Source organism: Gobius niger (genome assembly GCF_951799975.1).
Source record: "Gobius niger genome assembly, chromosome: 1".
NCBI lineage: Eukaryota > Metazoa > Chordata > Actinopteri > Gobiiformes > Gobiidae > Gobius > Gobius niger.
Window position 1 is genome coordinate 22,133 of NC_136852.1, and position 23,391 is coordinate 45,523.

The window sequence follows — 23,391 nt, forward strand, 5'->3', positions numbered from 1 at the left end:
CCTTCTGTTCAAACCCTTCTGTTCAAACCCTTCTGTTCAAACCCTTCAGTTCAAACCCTTCTGTCCAGACCCTTCTTTCCAGACCCTTCAGTTCAAACCCTTCAGTTCAGACCCTTCTGTCCAGACCCTTCTGTCCAGACCTTTCAGTCCAGACCCTTCAGTTCAGACCCTTCTGTTCAGACCCTTCAGTTCAAACCCTTCTGTTCAAACCCTTCTGTTCAAACCCTTCAGTTCAAACCCTTCTGTCCAGACCCTTCTTTCCAGACCCTTCTGTTCAAACCCTTCTGTTCAAACCCTTCTGTTCAAACCCTTCTGTTCAAACCCTTCTGTCCAGACCCTTCTGTTCAAACCCTTCTGTCCAGACCCTTCTTTCCAGACCCTTCTGTCCAGACCCTTCTGTCCAGACCCTTCTGTCCAGACCCTTCAGTTCAGACCTTTCTGTTCAAACCCTTCAGTTCAAACCCTTCCCTACCATTGTTGACGCAGAGAAGCGCCGGGAAACAGAGGACGATTAAATTAACGACGGTTATACTTAGACGAGCAGCGTGACCCTGAGTCCTGCAGCTGCTGCTTGGGGCCCGAGGCGGGTCTCAGGAGCCCGAGCTGCTGCTTGGGGCCCGAGGCGGGTCTCAGGAGCCCGAGCCGCTGCTTGGGGCCCGAGGCGGGTCTCAGGAGCCCGAGCTGCTGCTTGGGGCCCGAGGCGGGTCTCAGGAGCCCGAGCCGTGAACAGGAGACAAACTTAGAAACGCGGCTCGTTATTGAGTCCGACGCAGTGTTGTGGTGTGTTGTGTTTGTTTGGAGGACGTGTGTGTGGATTTTTTAGAGGTGGGCATAGATTAATTTTTAATCTAGATTAAAATGTCTCACTTGAATTCTGCCGAAGCCATTCAGAATATGTTGCTGCCCAAATAATGACTAAAAGTAAGTCTTTGAGAACGAGTTTCTCAGGTCAGGTGGTGCGTTAGACCAGGGGCTCATCTCCTGTTTCCAAAATGCATCACAACCAATGAGAACTTTCTACTATGATAATTGGAGATGAAAATAATTCATGTTCAAGAAGATGCACTTGTGTTAATAACTGTTTATTCAGTTAAACATTAATGTGGAACTGTCGGCCGACATTAGAGGTCCTGATGAACTGTTTACAGTCAGTAACTTTGTGACAAACTAAATCTCCTCTTCTGCAACTATGACCTGCTAAAGAACATGGGACAGCTGTGAGTCCCTAAGTATTTATTTACGGGTAATGTGGGCCATTTTTCCAGATCAGAACATACAGGCCTCTGTTTGTGAGCGCGGGAAACATGTGCGCGTCTCCTGATTGGTCAACAGTGTCACGTGATCACTGTCACTATCACAGTTGTCTGTTACTTGTGTGTGAACGTTCAGTAAAAAAATCTAAATAAAATCTTTATGTTTAGGGCTGTAAACATGACAAAATGTGCAAAAGTTCAAGGTGTGTGAATACTTTCGAGAGGCGCTGTATATATATATTTACAGTATTAACAGGTGTTTTTTGTATTCTATATTCAGTTTTTTATTCAATATATAAAATACAGAACCTTTGTGTTCTTTAATGTTTACAAAAGGTCAATAAGAAACAAACCGTCGTATTCATGTTTGCTCAAATCAAATATCCCACATTATTCATGTCCAAGTACTTCATACTTTTTTAACATTGTGGCTTTTATGTGTTTTTTAAACTCCAGGAGAGTTTCTGACTGTTTCACTTCTTTCTGGAGTTTATTCCATAAACTGGTTCCTGTCACTGTAACAGTTCGTTCCATCGCTTTAGAATCGAACCTGGGTTTGTTAAAGACGTTCCTTTCAGATTATACTGACTTTCTCTTTTCTCAAACATTTCAAACATGTTCACTGGCAATATTTTTCTATTTGCTTCAGACAAAACCTGTAGGATATTATAGTCGACAATATCCTCAAATGTTAGTAAATTACATTTAATAAAGAGTGGATTCGATGGATCTCTATATCTAACATTATGTATTGTTTTCAGAGCCTGTTTTTGTAGAATGAACAGCGGCTGTTTATAAGTTTATATATATAGGTTTTACAGGTTGAGCCCCAAATTTCCACACAGTAAGTTAAATATGGTATAATCATTGTGTATAAAGTGAGTAAAGCAGATTGATTTAGAGAGTATTTGACTTTATGTAACACCGCAATGGATTTGGCTATTCTTCCTCTTGTGTAGTTTATATGTGACGTCCACTTGAGGTCTTCATCAATGACGACTCCTAAAAATGTTGTTTCTTAAACCCTTTGAATTTCCACACCTTCAATTTCTATTGATACATCAACTGTCTTTCTTTTGTCATTGAATATTATAAAGTTTGTTTTTTTTAACATTGAGAGACACTTTATTTAGATCAAACCAATATTTTATTTTTTTGAGTTCTTCACTTACTACTTCTGCTATCTCCTGTATATCTTTCCCTGAGTAAAATAATGTATCATCGGCAAATAAAATACTGCAGTTTGTCCGATGCTTTTACAAAGTCATTCATGTATAATATGAACAGTAATGGCCCAAGTATCGAGCCTTGGGGAACCCGCAGGTCTGATGCTGTATCATTTATCTGTACATATTGCTTTCTATTTTCTAAGTAACTTGTGATCCATTTATGAGCGATTCCTCTGATTCCATATTCCTTTTGTAAGTCAAAGAAAATACACAATAGTTTTTGCTGTTTATTTCTCTTGCTATTCTTTCAGTTAATTCCATTATAGCCGTTGCTGTGGAGTGATTTTTCCTGAATCCATACTGACCATTGATTAGAATATTCTCTGTTTTTATGAATTTGTGCATTCTTGCTGCAAACACTTTTTCTAAAATTTTTGAAAATTGTGGCAATAAAGACACTGGTCTGTAGTTTGAAAAGTCACGCTTGTCTCCGCTTTTGTATAGGTACAATTTTTCATTTTCTCAGGAAAAGTTCCTGTGGTTAAAGACAGATATAAGTGAACGGCTCAATAATAGATTCAATCATGTTTTTATGATCATCATGTCTAAACCTTCACAGTCAGTTGATTTCTTGTTTCCACAGTTTTTTACAATTTTTCTTATTTCATCTATTTCCACATGGTCAATAAATATACTGTTTACTTTATCTATGATTGTATTTTCTGTTTTGTGTATTATTTGGGGTATTTTTTCTGCAATTGTAGATCCTACATTTGCAAAATATTTACAGAACTCGTTTGTCATTTTTTTCTCCTCGGATATTAAGTAATTTGTGTATGCTGTTAAATATACCCCATGTAGCCTTGATGTTATTTTTGTTCTCCTTTAGTTTTTCACTGTAGTTTCCCTTTTTCCTTTTCCTGATGATCCACAGTCATTTATTTTTGTACTTCTTGTATCGGTTTTCTGCTTCTTTTGTTCGAGATGGTTCTTCTTTTTACAAGCATTTTTAATCCCTCTTGTGATCCATGGTTTATCTTCCTTTTTTTGTTGTAATATTTGATTTTACATTTTTTGTTACACAACTTTATTACAATTTCTGTGAAAGAATTCTATGCTTCGTTGACATCATTTACATAAACTGTTTCCCACTTCTGCTTTTGAAGGTCATCATTTAGTGCCTGTAGGGCTTTTAATGATCTATTTCTACTGCCTTTGTAGTAATATTTTGCTTTATTTTTTGATTGTATCTAAATACTGAGAAAATGGGTAGATGATCATTAATGTCTGTCATCAATATCCCTCTCATAACAGTTTCAGAGGCACTTTGAGATGTGATTCTGGTTGGTTTTGTTCATTGAGTTTAAGAATTCAGTTGTTTTCTGTTCATTTACAGTTTCTAAATAGACAATAAAATCTCCACATATTATTTGCTTCTCATCATTTGCCTTCTCAAATATTTCGGTTATTGTTTCAGTGAAAAATTCCACACAAGACTCCGGTGGTGTTTTGTTTTGGCCATGGATGCATGTTTTTGTCTCCCTCTTGTGGCTCTTTTGTTTTTAGGCTTGGTCCTGGTGGGGCGTGGACTCCGAGCGGGCACAAAGACCTCAGACTCGCCTCCACTCGTCCTGGGATTGTTCCGTCTATGTTGCGGTTCTTCAGCTCAGTGATGGCTTGAATTTCTATGATCGTTTTTCAGGTTCTATTTTTGATTCTGTTTTTTGATCTCTTTTAGTTCTCGAGCCCAAACCCCCCAGGACCGAGCCAAGCCACTGGGACAATTGTTGTTAATACATTTAGTTCGAACTACGCTTTGGGTTGTTGTGTGTGTTTATGGGTCCAATTTAGCAAAGGTGGTTTATAAAAACAACTAACCAATATATTCTTTGTTGTTGTTGCTATTATTTCCACAGTTATTATTTCAATTTCATTATTTTCTATCACAGTCATGTCATTAACCATTTTACATTTCAGATCTGAATTTATGTACAAGGCGACTCCACCTCCTCTCGTGCTTTCTGTTTAATGAATAGACGTGTCCTTCATTGTTATATTATCACAGGTTTGCTTGAAATTATCATAAATTTTGGGAATATACATTTTAAAACTGTTCAAAAAGGCAGTGCAATTTGGTTCTGAGAATTTTGAGGTGTAAAGATTGTTGTAAAATTTAAATATTTCTTTTGAGATCAAGTTTTCATCTGTAGTCTCTATATTGTCTATTAATAAAGATTTTATGGTGTTTCTTTGTTGTCTCCTTTTGTCTAAATTACAAAAGTCTGCCAGGTTTTTCCCCCCTGTTCAAGAATACGTTAGCTTCAGATGGTCTGGTCTCCAGGGCTATTTCTCCTATAGCAGAAATCTGTTTTGGTTAATAGTGTTGTATCCAAACAAATTAATTAAGATCATTTTAAAGTTGCCTATGTCGATAATCAAGATTAGCCAATGCCAATGATTAACAGCGACCCCTGCTGACCTTGAAGTGCCACGACAAAAATAAGCTCCATCTCCCCATTGTTTAGACCAGGGGTCTCAAACTCATTTGGAGCGAGGGCCAAAAATGCAAACTCAGTGTTGGTCAGATTTAGCCTTTTTTATTATCAGATCAGATCAGACTGTTGGACTTCAGTTGTTTAATCTCCTCGGCCGTCTCTTTATCTTCTCCTTCAGACCAGCCCTAACAAGGTTAGCGATGGCGAGTGTGTTTCGCTTCTGACGCTTTTGAGCTCTTCAAATGAATTCCTCAGACTTTCAACCGCAGCTAGCGTGGCGCACGTCTCGGCGCTAGCGTGGCGCTCGTCTCGGCGCTAGCATGGCGCTCGTCTCGGCGCTAGCATGGCTGACCTTGAAGTGCCATGACAAAAATAAGCTCCATCCCTCCATTGTTCAGACCAAAGAGTCCTGTCCTCAGGCTTGGAGTGAGTTTCCTGTAATAGTTTTATATTTGCATTTGTCCCTTTACAGAACGAGAAACAACTCTTCCTGTTCGTTATGTCTCTCAACCCTCGTGCACTGATCGAGATTACGGATAAATTACAATAACAAATAACAAGGAAGGACAAGCAGAAAACGGGTGTTACCAGAACCCTGAGTGCGATTTAAACTGTGAAACAGGGATCAGTGAAGGAGTCACGTCCTCTGTGGACCACCTTCTGACCACCTTCTGCCCGGCCTTTTGTGCCGCTGTACAATGGAAACAGACGCTTGTCGAGCTGCACGACTTCTCGTTGCTGCGCATGTGCAGAACTATCGAGTCCTTTCACATTCAGCCGTCGAGTTCCGCTTTTTCAGCAAATAACATGATTTCATACATTTTACTGTGGAATTAGGCAGTTTATTCTACATGTAGTTAGTAAATGACGAAGCTGCTAAAACAATTTGCCTTTAAAAATCTGTCTGTTGAAAATACAGGCTTTAAGAACAAAAAAAGTACAAGTTTTGTCAATAATCAGAGGCATGAGCGTTTAAATGTAATAAAAGTGTCTGAGGAAAGAGTCTCTGCTCTTTAGTTACGTAATATTATGAAAGACAAAGTTTAGCAGCTGTGAATAACTGTTTTTTAATGAGAGACAAAGACATGAGCACATGCGCTGATCCTGTCAGTGCAGCTCGACAGAGAAGTGCATCTCCACGTTACAGCGGCTCCACTTTTGGCCACACAGCCAGCCGTGCTTCTCTCTCCTCCTCTGTGAGGTCCTACGCGAATATGATGCCGATGTCTCTGCAGATGGGGTGGCCCTTGGTGCCAGAGTTCCTCCTTGTAGGTTCACAGTGAAAACTGCATAATGATCTGTCGGGGACGGCCAAGGCGGTGCACGGAGTCCAAGATCAGATCCATCTTCTCACACCAGTGTGTCTTCCTCCTTTTCTTCTTTCAGCCCGTTAAGGCGCAGCTTCCATCAGATCAGATCAGACTGTTGGACTTCAGTTGTTTCATCTCCTCGGCCGTCTCTTCATTCTTCTCCTTCAGACCAGCCCTAACAAGGTTAGCGATGGCGAGTGTGTTTTGCTTCAGACGCTTCTGAGCTCTTCAAATGAATTCCTCAGACTTTCAACCGCAGCTAGCATGGCGCTCGTCTCGACGCTCGTCTCGGCGCTAGCATGGCGCTCGTCTCGGCGCTAGCGTGGCGCTCGTCTCGGTGCTAGCATGGCGCTCGTCTCGACGCTCGTCTCGGCGCTAGCGTGGCGCTCGTCTCGGTGCTAGCATGGCGCTCGTCTCGGCGCTAGCATGGCGCTCGTCTCGGTGCTAGCATGGCGCTCGTCTCGGCGCTAGCGTGGCGCTCGTCTCGGCGCTAGCATGGCGCTCGTCTCGGCGCTAACGGCGGGCTCATTTCCTCTTTGCTTTTTGGGAGGCACGGGAACTTTACCTGGCGACACATTCTTGGTCTCCAGAGGTTCTTGACCGGCAGAGTCGTGAACGAGCAGCAGTTTAACTTCGCCGTCAGCCATTCTTCTATTCAGTGGTTTTACTTCCAAGGCTGAGTCGAGTTTTATTGTTCTCTTGGATAGTTCTTGACTTTAGATGTTAGATTCAAGTAGTTTTGCGAGTCATTTATTCTTAAATCAAACTTTTTCAGGGTCGCTCCTCACTGCTCCTCACTGCTCCACCGCCCGCTCCGCCATCTTGCCGCTCGCTCCAACGGAAGGTTCACTTTGGGATTGTGTATTTAGGCCCGAGTCTGCCTCTGCATCAGCCACAACATACTAACCTGCTCATGTAGTTTTGGGTCCTGTGAAACTGGGACAGGTTTACATGATCTTTCATACTAAGTGTGAAACTGTTAAACTGTTACATTAAAGCTGATGTTTTATCAAACCAGTGTTTTTTTATAAATACTTATTATTATCAAAGGTTTATCAAGTATGGGATATTTAACATCTATTTAGATTTACATTATAAGTTAAATGCAAAGATATTATGAATATACTTAAAGTTACATTGAAAAGTATTATTCAATCATAAATTAAATAAGTGGTCAAACCGCCTTTGCTCTGCCCAGTCCCGTCAGACCTGAAGCCTGAAGGGCCTGGGCGGGGCTTGGATGGGAGACCGTTTAGTAACACCAGGAAGCGAATGTAGTGAGTGAGTGAGTGGTGGTCGGAGGGGCCGATGGCGCAGACTGGTTGCCTCGCTTCTGTCAGTCTACCCCCGGGCAGCTGTGGCTACAATAGTAGTTTACCACCACCAAGTATGGAGTGAATGAATAATGCAATGTGAAGCGTCTTTGAGTGTCCAGAAAAGCGCTATATAAAACCAATGCATTATTATTATTATTATTATTATTATATTATTATAAATACAAACAGTAAAATATCATGTAAGTATAATAAGTGTATGTAAAGTTTTAGCTCACAAAAGTATATCAAGTACACGTTCAATATACTTGTAATTCTATTTAAATTAATCTTAAATTGACTAAGCACAAACTAAGTTGTTTCAAAAGAGCACAGTTTATTTTACCATCATTTCTATAATGTTTTGAATTTTAGCATATTAAGTCCATCCATTTTCTTCCACTTTTCTGTTTCCGGGTCGTGGGGGCGGCTGCTGGAGCTGCACCAGCCCCTATAGCGCCCCCTGCAGGTGGTGGGTCCACAGAAGGACGGCCTCATGGTTCTACCCGGGCCTGTTGTCTCTCATAAGAGGCTTCTGACCCGTCACCTATAGGACCCTAACCCTGGGAGACCCTACAGGGGCACGAAGCCCCGACACCAGAGCTCCAGGACCATCCAGGAGCTCAAACCCTCCACCACGTGAAGGTGGCGGCTCCAGGAGGGTTAGTAAACTAAGTATATTTTAGTTTTCACCTGAGAACGTAAGACAAGGGTTAAGAGTCCAGACGCTGCAGGTGAAGAGAAAAATAATACATGTAAAGATGTCAAATTGAAACTTCATGTTTTCGTATAAAAACAAGTCGTTTTGGATAAAACGGCCAAAACATTTTCAGGGAGAAATCTAAAAACTGTAGAGGTTTAAATGTTTATTTTGTGACATTGGTAACAAAGATTTTGGATATTGTTTAGTTTTGAATAAACTAATCATAAGTGAAAAAACTAATTTATTCTTGTTTTTTTGGTTCAAAGCAGAATAAATTAGGCTGAGAATTACAAAAAAAACATCTTGATTAGTCTTAAGTCCCTTGTAAAGTAGAGGTGATGGGTCTAGAACATGTTTGTCATCTTTTTGTCAAGTCAAGTCACTTTTTTGTTGCTTCTTTATGTCACTTTTTTGTTGATTTTTAGTCGCGTTTTTGTTGCTTCTTTTTGTCACTTTTTTGTTGCTTTTCTGGCACGTTTTTGTTGATTTTTAGTCGCGTTTTCAACAGTATTTTGATGCTTAGTTTCATAAAGCTTTTAGATTTGGGTAAAGCCAAACTTGAGAACATTCGCTCGGTTCAGGTTTAAGAAATTAAGTTGGTTTCAAGTCCATAATAATCTCTCACTTTATCAAAGACAAACTGTGCCATCGTGACCCACCACTAGATGGCAGCGTTACATCACAGACAGGAAATAAAAAGGGCAAGACTCATTTCTGAATCATGTTTATTATAAAAATTATCGATTTGAATCTCAGAAAAACTAGAACTCTTTAGTCGTTGGAAAAATTCTGTTCAGTTTCACCACAAAAACATGTACAACGAGGCATCGACGGCCGGAACATGAGCTAAAGTCTAAACCACAGTAAAAGGCACCGCATTCCCACAAAAACAGATTTACACAAAGTTAGTGCCAAGAACAAGACTCTGACCCACAGAGGGCGCTGTGGCCCCGACGGTCCATTGTTCCGTTTTTTATCATTCACAGATTTATCGCTTCATTTTCTGCTTCAGAGACAGGAACTGGAGTAAAAGCTCTGCACCGGAAAGGTAAAATAAAAATAGAAACATTTACAAAAGATACAACTTTATTAAAAAAAGAAAATTTAATGAAAGAAAAAAGGTAAAGTAAAAATTTAAAATGAAAATAATACAAAAAAAAAAACCTGTGTTTGCAGCGCCCCCTGTTGTCCCGGACCCAGAGGCCTGCTACAGTTTTGTATACTCTTCCACTAACTCCAGTTCCTGTCTCTTCTAAAAGGTTGGACACTAAGGGGGGAATGCAGATGATGTCACAGACACGTGTCGCTGCCCTGTTTATTCCTTTATTGTCCGTGAGGGAGGTGGGAGTGGAACTCAGGACCGGAACACGTGCACGGCGCGGACCACGTACTGACGGCACACGGGGCACTCGCTCATGCGCTTGCCACAGTTGGTGCAGGTGATCATGTGACCGCACTCCAGCAACACGCAGTCGATGGGCGCGTCCATGCAGATCCGACACAGCAGCTCCTCCGCCGCGGCGCCCTCTTCTGGAAGACAAGGGGAGGGACGTTAGTGCAGGTGACGAAAGAGAACGACCAGAGAACGACCCCGGAACAACCAGAGAACGACCAGAGAACGACCCGAAAACGACCCAAGAACGACCAGAGAACGACCAGAGAACGACCCAAGAACGACCCGAGAACGACCCAAGAACGACCAGAGAACGACCCAAGAACGACCAGAGAACAACCCGAAAACGACCCAAGAACGACCAGAGAACGACCAGAGAACAACCCGAAAACGACCCAAGAACGACCAGAGAACGACCAGAGAACGACCAGAGAACGACCAGAGAACGACCCAAGAACGACCAGAGAACGACCCGAAAACGACCCGAGAACGACCCAAGAACGACCCAAGAACGACCAGAGAACGACCAGAGAACGACCAGAGAACGACCCCGGAACAAACCGAGAACAAACCGAGAACGACCAGAGAACGACCAGAGAGCAAACCGAAAAACAACCAGAGAACGACCAGAGAACGACCAGAGAACGACCAGAGAACGACCAGAGAACGACCAGAGAACGACCAGAGAACGACCAGAGAACGACCAGAGAACGACCAGAGAACGACCCGAGAACGACCCGAGAACGACCCGAGAACGACCCGAGAACGACCAGAGAACGACCAGAGAACAACCCGAGAACGACCAGAGAACGACCCGAGAACGACCCGAGAACAAACCGAAAACAACCAGAGAACGACCAAAGAACGACCAGAGAACAAACCGGAAACGACCCGAGAACGACCAGAGAACAAACTGGAGAACGACAAGAGAACGACCAGAGAACGACCCGAGAACGACAAGAGAACGACCAGAGAACAAACCGGAGAACGACAAGAGAACGACCAGAGAACGACCCGAGAACGACAAGAGAACGACCAGAGAAAAACCAGCGAACAAAAAGAAAACGACCAGAGAACGACCCGAGAACGACCAGAGAACGACCAGAGAACGACCCGAGAACGACCCGAGAACGACCCAAGAACAAACCGAGAACAACCAGAGAACAAACCGAAAAAACGACCCGAGAACGACCAGAGAACGACCAGAGAACGACCAGAGAACAAACCGAAAACGACCAGAGAACGACCAAAGAACGACCAGAGAACGACCAGAGAACGACCCGAGAACGACCCGAGAACGACCCAAGAACAACCCGAGAACGACCAGAGAACGACCCGAGAACAAACCGAGAACAACCAGAGAACAAACCGAAAAAACGACCCGAGAACGACCCGAGAACGACCAGAGAACAAACCGAAAACGACCAGAGAACGACCAAAGAACGACCAGAGAACGACCAGAGAACGACCCGAGAACGACCCAAGAACAACCCGAGAACGACCAGAGAACGACCCGAGAACAAACCGAAAACAACCAGAGAACGACCAGAGAAAGACCCGAGAACAACCAGAGAACAAACCGAAAAACGACCAGAGAACAAAAAGAAAACGACCAGAGAACGACCAAAGAACAACCAGAGAACAACCCGAGAACAAACCGAAAACGACCGGAGAGCAAACCGAAAAACAACCCAAGAACGACCAGAGAACGACCAAAGAATGACCAGAGAACGACCCGAGAACAAACCGAGAACGACCGGAGAACGACCAGAGAACGACCAGAGAACAAACCGGAAACGACCGGAGAGCAAACCGAAAAACAACCAGAGAACGACCAGAGAACGACCCGAGAACAAACCGAGAACGACCCGAAAAAGACCCGAGAACAACCAGAGAACGACCCGAGAACGACCCGAGAACGACCCGAGAACAACCCGAGAACGACCAGAGAACGACCAGAGAACGACCAGAGAACGACCCGAGAACAAACCGAAAACGACCCGAGAACGACCAGAGAACGACCAGAGAACAACCCGAGAACAACCAGAGAAAAACCAGAGAACGACCAGAGAACGACCCAAGAAAAACCCGGAAACGACCCGAGAACGACCCGAGAACAACCAGAGAAAAACCCGAGAACGACCAGAGAACGACCCAAGAATGACCAGAGAACGACCCGAGAACAACCCGAGAACGACCAGAGAACGACCAGAGAACAACCAGAGAACGACCCGAGAACGACCAGAGAACAACCAGAGAACGACCCAAGAACGACCAGAGAACGACCCGAGAACGACCCGAGAACGACCCGAGAACGACCAGAGAACAACCCGAGAACGACCAGAGAACGACCCGAGAACGACCAGAGAACGACCCGAGAACGACCAGAGAACAACCAGAGAACGACCAGAGAACAACCAGAGAACGACCAGAGAACAACCAGAGAACGACCAGAGAACGACCAGAGAACGACCAGAGAACAACCCGAGAACGACCAGAGAACGACCAGAGAACGACCCAAGGACAACCAGAGAACGACCAGAGAACGACCAGAGAACGACCAGAGAACGACCAGAGAACGACCAGAGAACGACCCAAGGACAACCAGAGAACGACCAGAGAACGACCCGAGAACAACCCGAGAACGACCAGAGAACGACCAGAGAACGACCCGAGAACGACCAGAGAACGACCCGAGAACGACCCGAGAACGACCCGAGAACGACCAGAGAACGACCAGAGAACGACCCAAGAAACACCAGAGAACGACCCGAGAACGACCAGAGAACGACCCGAGAGCGACCCGAGAACGACCAGAGAACGACCCAAGAACAACCAGAGAACGACCAGAGAACGACCAGAGAACGACCAGAGAACGACCCGAGAACGACCAGAGAACAAACCGAAAACGACCCAAGAACGACCCGAGAACGACCAGAGAACGACCCGAGAACGACCAGAGAACGACCAGAGAACGACCAGAGAACGACCCAAGAACAACCAGAGAACGACCCGAGAACGACCAGAGAACGACCAGAGAACGACCCAAGAACAACCAGAGAACGACCAGAGAACGACCAGAGAACGACCCGAGAACGACCCGAGAACGACCAGAGAACAAACCGAAAACGACCCAAGAACGACCCGAGAACGACCCGAGAACGACCAGAGAACAAACCGAAAACGACCCAAGAACGACCCGAGAACGACCAGAGAACGACCAGAGAACGACCAGAGAACGACCAGAGAACGACCCGAGAACGACCCGAGAACGACCAGAGAACGACCAGAGAACGACCAGAGAACGACCAAAGAACAACCAGAGAACGACCAGAGAACGACCAAAGAACAACCAGAGAACGACCAGAGAACGACCAGAGAACGACCAGAGAACGACCAGAGAACAACCAGAGAACGACCAGAGAACGACCAGAGAACGACCCGAGAACGACCCGAGAACGACCAGAGAACAAACCGAAAACGACCCAAGAACGACCCGAGAACGACCCGAGAACGACCCGAGAACGACCAGAGAACGACCAGAGAACGACCAGAGAACGACCCAAGAACAACCAGAGAACGACCCGAGAACGACCAGAGAACGACCAGAGAACGACCCAAGAACAACCAGAGAACGACCAGAGAACGACCAGAGAACGACCCGAGAACGACCCGAGAACGACCAGAGAACGACCCGAGAACGACCCGAGAACGACCCAAGAACAACCCGAGAACGACCCGAGAACGACCCGAGAACGACCAGAGAACGACCAGAGAACGACCAGAGAACGACCCAAGAACAACCAGAGAACGACCCGAGAACGACCAGAGAACGACCAGAGAACGACCCAAGAACAACCAGAGAACGACCAGAGAACGACCAGAGAACGACCCGAGAACGACCCGAGAACGACCAGAGAACGACCCGAGAACGACCCGAGAACGACCCGAGAACGACCAGAGAACGACCAGAGAACGACCAGAGAACGACCCGAGAACGACCCGAGAACGACCAGAGAACGACCAGAGAACGACCAGAGAACGACCAAAGAACAACCAGAGAACGACCAGAGAACGACCAAAGAACAACCAGAGAACGACCAGAGAACGACCAGAGAACGACCAGAGAACGACCAGAGAACAACCAGAGAACGACCAGAGAACGACCAGAGAACGACCCGAGAACGACCCGAGAACGACCAGAGAATGACCAGAGAACGACCCGAGAACGACCAGACAACGACCAGACAACGACCAGACAACGACCAGAGAACGACCCGAGAACGACCAGAGAACGACCAGAGAACGACCCGAGAACGACCCGAGAACGACCAGAGAACGACCCAAGAACGACCCGAGAACGACCAGAGAACGACCAGAGAACGACCCGAGAACGACCCGAGAACGACCAGAGAACGACCAGAGAACGACCAGAGAACGACCCGAGAACGACCAGAGAACGACCCGAGAACGACCAGAGAACGACCCGAGAACGACCAGACAACGACCAGACAACGACCGGACAACGACCAGAGAACGACCCGAGAACGACCAGAGAACGACCAGAGAACGACCCGAGAACGACCAGAGAACGACCAGAGAACGACCAGAGAACGACCAGAGAACGACCAGAGAACGACCCGAGAACGACCAGAGAACGACCAGAGAACGACCAGAGAACGACCCGAGAACGACCAGAGAACGACCAGAGAACGACCCGAGAACGACCAGAGAACGACCAGAGAACGACCCGAGAACGACCAGAGAACGACCCGAGAACGACCCAAGAACAACCAGAGAACGACCCGAGAACGACCAGAGAACGACCAGAGAACGACCAGAGAACGACCCGAGAACGACCAGAGAACGACCAGAGAACGACCCGAGAACGACCAGAGAACGACCAGAGAACGACCAGAGAACGACCCGAGAACGACCAGAGAACGACCCGAGAACGACCCAAGAACAACCAGAGAACGACCCGAGAACGACCCGAGAACGACCAGAGAACGACCAGAGAACGACCAGAGAACGACCCGAGAACGACCCGAGAACGACCAGAGAACGACCCGAGAACGACCAGAGAACGACCAGAGAACGACCCAAGAACAACCAGAGAACGACCAGAGAACGACCCAAGAACAACCAGAGAACGACCCGAGAACGACCAGAGAACGACCAGAGAACGACCCAAGAACAACCAGAGAACGACCAGAGAACGACCAGAGAACGACCCGAGAACGACCCGAGAACGACCAGAGAACAAACCGAAAACGACCCAAGAACGACCCGAGAACGACCCGAGAACGACCAGAGAACGACCCGAGAACGACCCGAGAACGACCAGAGAACGACCAGAGAACGACCAGAGAACGACCAGAGAACGACCAGAGAACGACCAGAGAACGACCCGAGAACGACCAGAGAACGACCCGAGAACGACCCGAGAACGACCCGAGAACGACCCGAGAACGACCAGATAACGACCAGAGAACGACCAGAGAACGACCCGAGAACGACCAGAGAACGACCCGAGAACGACCAGAGAACGACCAGAGAACGACCAGAGAACGACCAGAGAACGACCAGAGAACGACCAGAGAACGACCAGAGAACGACCAGAGAACGACCCGAGAACGACCAGAGAACGACCAGAGAACGACCAGAGAACGACCAGAGAACGACCCGAGAACGACCCGAGAACGACCCGAGAACGACCCGAGAACGACCCGAGAACGACCCGAGAACGACCCGAGAACGACCCGAGAACGACCCGAGAACGACCCGAGAACGACCCGAGAACGACCAGATAACGACCAGAGAACGACCAGAGAACGACCCGAGAACGACCCGAGAACGACCAGAGAACGACCCGAGAACGACCCGAGAACAAAAGAAACGACCAGAGAACAACCAGAGAACAACCAGAGAACGACCAGAGAACAACCCGAGAACGACCAGAGAACGACCCAAGAACGACCAGAGAACAACCCGAGAACGACCAGAGAACGACCCAAGAACGACCAGAGAACGACCAGAGAACAAAAGAAACGACCAGAGAACAACCAGAGAACAACCAGAGAACGACCAGAGAACAACCAGAGAACGACCAGAGAACAACCCGAGAACGACCAGAGAACGACCCAAGAACGACCAGAGAACGACCAGAGAACGACCAGAGAACAAAAGAAACGACCAGAGAACAACCAGAGAACAACCAGAGAACGACCAGAGAACGACCCAAGAACGACCAGAGAACAACCCGAGAACGACCAGAGAACGACCCAAGAACGACCAGAGAACGACCAGAGAACGACCCGAGAACAAAAGAAACGACCAGAGAACAACCAGAGAACAACCAGAGAACGACCAGAGAACAACCAGAGAACGACCAGAGAACGACCCAAGAACGACCAGAGAACAACCCGAGAACGACCAGAGAACGACCCAAGAACGACCAGAGAACGACCAGAGAACGACCAGAGAACGACCAGAGAACGACCAGAGAACGACCAGAGAACAAAAGAAACGACCAGAGAACAACCAGAGAACAACCAGAGAACGACCAGAGAACAACCCGAGAACGACCAGAGAACGACCCAAGAACGACCAGAGAACAACCCGAGAACGACCAGAGAACGACCCAAGAACGACCTGAGAAAACGACCAGAGAACGACCCGAGAACGACCAGAGAACGACCCAAGAACGACCAGAGAACAACCAGAGAACGACCTGAGAAAACGACCAGAGAACAACCAGAGAACAACCAGAGAACGACCCAAGAACGACCAGAAAAAAATCCCGAGAACAAACCGAGAAAACGACCAGAGAACGACCAGAGAACAACCCGAGAACGACCCGAGAACGACCAGAGAACGACCAGAGAACGACCCAAGAACGACCAGAGAACGACCCGAGAACAACCAGAGAACGACCAGAGAACGACCAGAGAACGACCAGAGAACGACCAGAGAACGACCCGAGAACGACCAGAGAACGACCTGAGAACGACCAGAGAACGACCAGAGAACGACCAGAGAACAAACCGAGAACGACCAGAGAACGACCAGAGAACGACCAGAGAACGACCCGAGAACGACAAGAGAACGACCAGAGAACGACCCGAGAACGACCCGAGAACAACCCGAGAACGACCAGAGAACGACCAGAGAACGACCAGAGAACGACCAGAGAACAAAAAGAAAACGACCAGAGAACAAAAGAAACGACCAGAGAACAAAAGAAACGACCAGAGAACGACCAGAGAACGACCAGAGAACGACCAGAGAACGACCCGAGAACGACCAGAGAACGACCAGAGAAGGACCAGAGAACGACCAGAGAACGACCAGAGAACGACCAGAGAACAAAAAGAAAACGACCAGAGAACAAAAGAAACGACCCGAGAACGACCAGAGAACGACCAGAGAACGACCAGAGAACGACCAGAGAACGACCCGAGAACGACCCGAGAACAAACCGAAAACGACCAGAGAAAAACCCGAGAACAAACCGAAAACGACCCGAGAACAACCCGAGAACGACCCGAGAACGACCCGAGAACGACCCGAGAACGACCCGAGAACGACCCGAGAACGACCCGAGAACAACCCAAGAACAAACCGAAAACGACCAGAGAAAAACCCGAGAACAAACCGAAAACGACCAGAGAACAACCCGAGAACAAACCGAAAACGACCCGAGAACAACCAGAGAAAAACCCGAGAACAAACCGAGAACGACCCGAGAACGACCCAAGAACAACCCAAGAACAAACCGAAAACGACCCGAGAACAACCCGAGAACGACCCGAGAACAACCAGAGAACGACCCGAGAACGACCCGAGAACGACCCGAGAACGACCCGAGAACGACCCGAGAACGACCAGAGAACGACCCGAGAACGACCCGAGAACGACCCGAGAACGACCCGAGAACGACCGAGAACGACCCGAGAACGACCCGAGAACGACCCGAGAACAAACCGAGAACGACCAGAGAACGACCAGAAAACGACCAGAGAACGACCCGAGAACAAACCGAGAAAACGACCAGAGAACGACCAGAGAACGACCCGAGAACAACCCGAGAACGACCCGAGAACAACCAGAGAACGACCAGAGAACAACCCGAGAACGACCAGAGAACGACCCAAGAACGACCCGAGAACGACCCGAGAACGACCAGAGAACGACCCGAGAACGACCAGAGAACGACCCGAGAACGACCCGAGAACGACCAGAGAACGACCCGAGAACGACCAGAGAACGACCCGAGAACGACCAGAGAACGACCAGAGAACGACCAGAGAACGACCAGAGAACGACCCGAGAACGACCCGAGAACGACCCGAGAACAACCAGAGAACGACCAGAGAACGACCAGAGAACGACCAGAGAACGACCCGAGAACAACCCGAGAACGACCAGAGAACGACCCGAGAACGACCAGAGAACGACCAGAGAACGACCAGAGAACGACCAGAGAACGACCCCAGAACAACCCGAGAACGACCAGAGAACGACCAGAGAACGACCAGAGAACGACCAGAGAACGACCAGAGAACGACCAGAGAACGACCCGAGAACGACCAGAGAACGACCCGAGAACGACCAGAGAACGACCAGAGAACGACCAGAGAACGACCAGAGAACGACCAGAGAACGACCAGAGAACGGCCAGAGAACGACCAGAGAACGACCCGAGAACGACCCGAGAACGACCAGAGAACGACCCGAGAACGACCCGAGAACAACCAGATAACGACCAGAGAACGACCCGAGAACAAAAGAAACGACCAGAGAACAACCAGAGAACAACCAGAGAACGACCAGAGAACAACCCGAGAACGACCAGAGAACGACCCAAGAACGACCAGAGAACAACCCGAGAACGACCAGAGAACGACCCAAGAACGACCAGAGAACGACCAGAGAACGACCAGAGAACAAAAGAAACGACCAGAGAACAACCAGAGAACAACCAGAGAACGACCAGAGAACAACCAGAGAACGACCAGAGAACAACCCGAGAACGACCAGAGAACGACCCAAGAACGACCAGAGAACGACCAGAGAACGACCAGAGAACGACCAGAGAACGACCAGAGAACAAAAGAAACGACCAGAGAACAACCAGAGAACAACCAGAGAACGACCAGAGAACGACCCAAGAACGACCAGAGAACAACCCGAGAACGACCAGAGAACGACCCAAGAACGACCAGAGAACGACCAGAGAACGACCCGAGAACAAAAGAAACGACCAGAGAACAACCAGAGAACAACCAGAGAACGACCAGAGAACAACCAGAGAACGACCAGAGAACGACCCAAGAACGACCAGAGAACAACCCGAGAACGACCAGAGAACGACCCAAGAACGACCAGAGAACGACCAGAGAACGACCAGAGAACGACCAGAGAACGACCAGAGAACGACCAGAGAACAAAAGAAACGACCAGAGAACAACCAGAGAATGACCAGAGAACAACCCGAGAACGACCAGAGAACGACCCAAGAACGACCAGAGAACAACCCGAGAACGACCAGAGAACGACCCAAGAACGACCTGAGAAAACGACCAGAGAACGACCCGAGAACGACCAGAGAACGACCCAAGAACGACCAGAGAACAACCAGAGAACGACCTGAGAAAACGACCAGAGAACAACCAGAGAACAACCAGAGAACGACCCAAGAACGACCAGAAAAAAATCCCGAGAACAAACCGAGAAAACGACCAGAGAACGACCAGAGAACAACCCGAGAACGACCCGAGAACGACCAGAGAACGACCAGAGAACGACCCAAGAACGACCAGAGAACGACCCGAGAACGACCCAAGAACAACCAGAGAACGACCCGAGAACGACCAGAGAACGACCAGAGAACGACCAGAGAACGACCCGAGAACGACCAGAGAACGACCAGAGAACGACCCGAGAACGACCAGAGAACGACCCGAGAACGACCAGAGAACGACCAGAGAACGACCAGAGAACGACCCGAGAACGACCAGAGAACGACCAGAGAACGACCCGAGAACGACCAGAGAACGACCAGAGAAGGACCAGAGAACGACCAGAGAACGACCAGAGAACGACCAGAGAACAAAAAGAAAACGACCAGAGAACAAAAGAAACGACCCGAGAACGACCAGAGAACGACCAGAGAACGACCAGAGAACGACCAGAGAACGACCAGAGAACGACCCGAGAACGACCCGAGAACAAACCGAAAACGACCAGAGAAAAACCCGAGAACAAACCGAAAACGACCCGAGAACAACCCGAGAACGACCCGAGAACGACCCGAGAACGACCCGAGAACGACCAGAGAACGACCAGAGAACGACCCGAGAACGACCAGAGAACGACCAGAGAACGACCAGAGAACGACCCGAGAACGACCAGAGAACGACCCGAGAACGACCAGAGAACGACCCGAGAACGACCAGAGAACGACCAGAGAACGACCCGAGAACGACCAGAGAACGACCCGAGAACGACCAGAGAACGACCCGAGAACGACCAGAGAACGACCCGAGAACGACCAGAGAACGACCAGAGAACGACCCGAGAACGACCCGAGAACAAACCGAAAACGACCAGAGAAAAACCCGAGAACAAACCGAAAACGACCCGAGAACAACCCGAGAACGACCCGAGAACGACCAGAGAACGACCAGAGAACGACCCGAGAACGACCAGAGAACGACCCGAGAACGACCAGAGAACGACCCGAGAACGACCAGAGAACGACCCGAGAACGACCAGAGAACGACCCGAGAACGACCAGAGAACGACCCGAGAACGACCAGACAACGACCGGACAACGACCAGAGAACGACCCGAGAACGACCAGAGAACGACCAGAGAACGACCCGAGAACGACCAGAGAACGACCCGAGAACGACCAGAGAACGACCAGAGAACGACCAGAGAACGACCCGAGAACGACCAGAGAACGACCAGAGAACGACCAGAGAACGACCCGAGAACGACCAGAGAACGACCAGAGAACGACCCGAGAACGACCAGAGAACGACCAGAGAACGACCCGAGAACGACCAGAGAACGACCCGAGAACGACCCAAGAACAACCAGAGAACGACCCGAGAACGACCAGAGAACGACCAGAGAACGACCAGAGAACGACCCGAGAACGACCAGAGAACGACCAGAGAACGACCCGAGAACGACCAGAGAACGACCCGAGAACGACCCAAGAACAACCAGAGAACGACCCGAGAACGACCCGAGAACGACCAGAGAACGACCAGAGAACGACCAGAGAACGACCCAAGAACAACCAGAGAACGACCCGAGAACGACCAGAGAACGACCAGAGAACGACCAGAGAACGACCCGAGAACAACCAGAGAACGACCAGAGAACGACCAGAGAACGACCCGAGAACGACCCGAGAACGACCAGAGAACAAACCGAAAACGACCCAAGAACGACCCGAGAACGACCCGAGAACGACCCGAGAACGACCAGAGAACGACCAGAGAACGACCAGAGAACGACCCGAGAACGACCCGAGAACGACCAGAGAACGACCAGAGAACGACCAGAGAACGACCAGAGAACGACCAGAGAACGACCAGAGAACGACCCGAGAACGACCAGAGAACGACCCGAGAACGACCCGAGAACGACCCGAGAACGACCCGAGAACGACCAGATAACGACCAGAGAACGACCAGAGAACGACCCGAGAACGACCAGAGAACGACCCGAGAACGACCAGAGAACGACCAGAGAACGACCAGAGAACGACCAGAGAACGACCAGAGAACGACCAGAGAACGACCAGAGAACGACCAGAGAACGACCCGAGAACGACCAGAGAACGACCAGAGAACGACCAGAGAACGACCAGAGAACGACCAGAGAACGACCCGAGAACGACCCGAGAACGACCCGAGAACGACCCGAGAACGACCCGAGAACGACCCGAGAACGACCCGAGAACGACCCGAGAACGACCCGAGAACGACCCGAGAACGACCAGATAACGACCAGAGAACGACCAGAGAACGACCCGAGAACGACCAGAGAACGACCCGAGAACGACCAGAGAACGACCAGAGAACGACCAGAGAACGACCAGAGAACGACCAGAGAACGACCAGAGAACGACCAGAGAACGACCAGAGAACGGCCAGAGAACGACCAGAGAACGACCCGAGAACGACCAGAGAACGACCCGAGAACGACCCGAGAACGACCAGAGAACGACCCGAGAACGACCCGAGAACAAAAGAAACGACCAGAGAACAACCAGAGAACAACCAGAGAACGACCAGAGAACAACCCGAGAACGACCAGAGAACGACCCAAGAACGACCAGAGAACAACCCGAGAACGACCAGAGAACGACCCAAGAACGACCAGAGAACGACCCGAGAACAAACCGAGAACGACCAGAGAACGACCAGAAAACGACCAGAGAACGACCCGAGAACAAACCGAGAAAACGACCAGAGAACGACCAGAGAACGACCCGAGAACAACCCGAGAACGACCCGAGAACAACCAGAGAACGACCAGAGAACAACCCGAGAACGACCAGAGAACGACCCAAGAACGACCCGAGAACGACCCGAGAACGACCAGAGAACGACCCGAGAACGACCAGAGAACGACCCGAGAACGACCCGAGAACGACCAGAGAACGACCCGAGAACGACCAGAGAACGACCCGAGAACGACCAGAGAACGACCAGAGAACGACCAGAGAACGACCCGAGAACGACCCGAGAACGACCCGAGAACGACCCGAGAACAACCAGAGAACGACCAGAGAACGACCAGAGAACGACCAGAGAACGACCCGAGAACAACCCGAGAACGACCAGAGAACGACCCGAGAACGACCAGAGAACGACCAGAGAACGACCAGAGAACGACCAGAGAACGACCCCAGAACAACCCGAGAACGACCAGAGAACGACCAGAGAACGACCAGAGAACGACCAGAGAACGACCAGAGAACGACCAGAGAACGACCCGAGAACGACCAGAGAACGACCCGAGAACGACCAGAGAACGACCAGAGAACGACCAGAGAACGACCAGAGAACGACCAGAGAACGACCAGAGAACGACCAGAGAACGGCCAGAGAACGACCAGAGAACGACCCGAGAACGACCCGAGAACGACCAGAGAACGACCCGAGAACGACCCGAGAACAACCAGATAACGACCAGAGAACGACCCGAGAACAAAAGAAACGACCAGAGAACAACCAGAGAACAACCAGAGAACGACCAGAGAACAACCCGAGAACGACCAGAGAACGACCCAAGAACGACCAGAGAACAACCCGAGAACGACCAGAGAACGACCCAAGAACGACCAGAGAACGACCAGAGAACGACCAGAGAACAAAAGAAACGACCAGAGAACAACCAGAGAACAACCAGAGAACGACCAGAGAACAACCAGAGAACGACCAGAGAACAACCCGAGAACGACCAGAGAACGACCAAAGAACGACCAGAGAACGACCAGAGAACGACCAGAGAACGACCAGAGAACGACCAGAGAACAAAAGAAACGACCAGAGAACGACCCGAGAAACGACCAGAGAACGACCCGAGAACAACCCGAGAACAACCCGAGAACAACCAGAGAACGACCCGAGAACGACCAGAGAACAACCCGAGAACGACCCGAGAACGACCAGAGAACGACCAGAGAACGACCCGAGAACGACCAGAGAACGACCAGAGAATGACCAG

General features: G+C 49.0%; 1 protein-coding gene across 2 annotated transcripts in view; it reads right to left on the minus strand.

Moving 5' to 3' along the window:
• Positions 1–9,444: 9,444 nt before the first annotated feature.
• Positions 9,445–23,391, minus strand: part of rffl (ring finger and FYVE-like domain containing E3 ubiquitin protein ligase) — a 47,061-nt gene continuing 33,114 nt past the window's right edge. Inside the window, exon 5 of one of the 2 annotated variants that reach the window (XM_079574926.1) lies at positions 9,445–9,770. In XM_079574926.1, the coding sequence (XP_079431052.1) occupies positions 9,598–9,770 (173 nt within the window). In that variant the 3' untranslated portion in view covers positions 9,445–9,597. Of the gene's footprint in view, positions 9,774–23,391 lie in introns of both variants that reach the window. The other variant, XM_079574925.1, reaches the window with a different exon arrangement.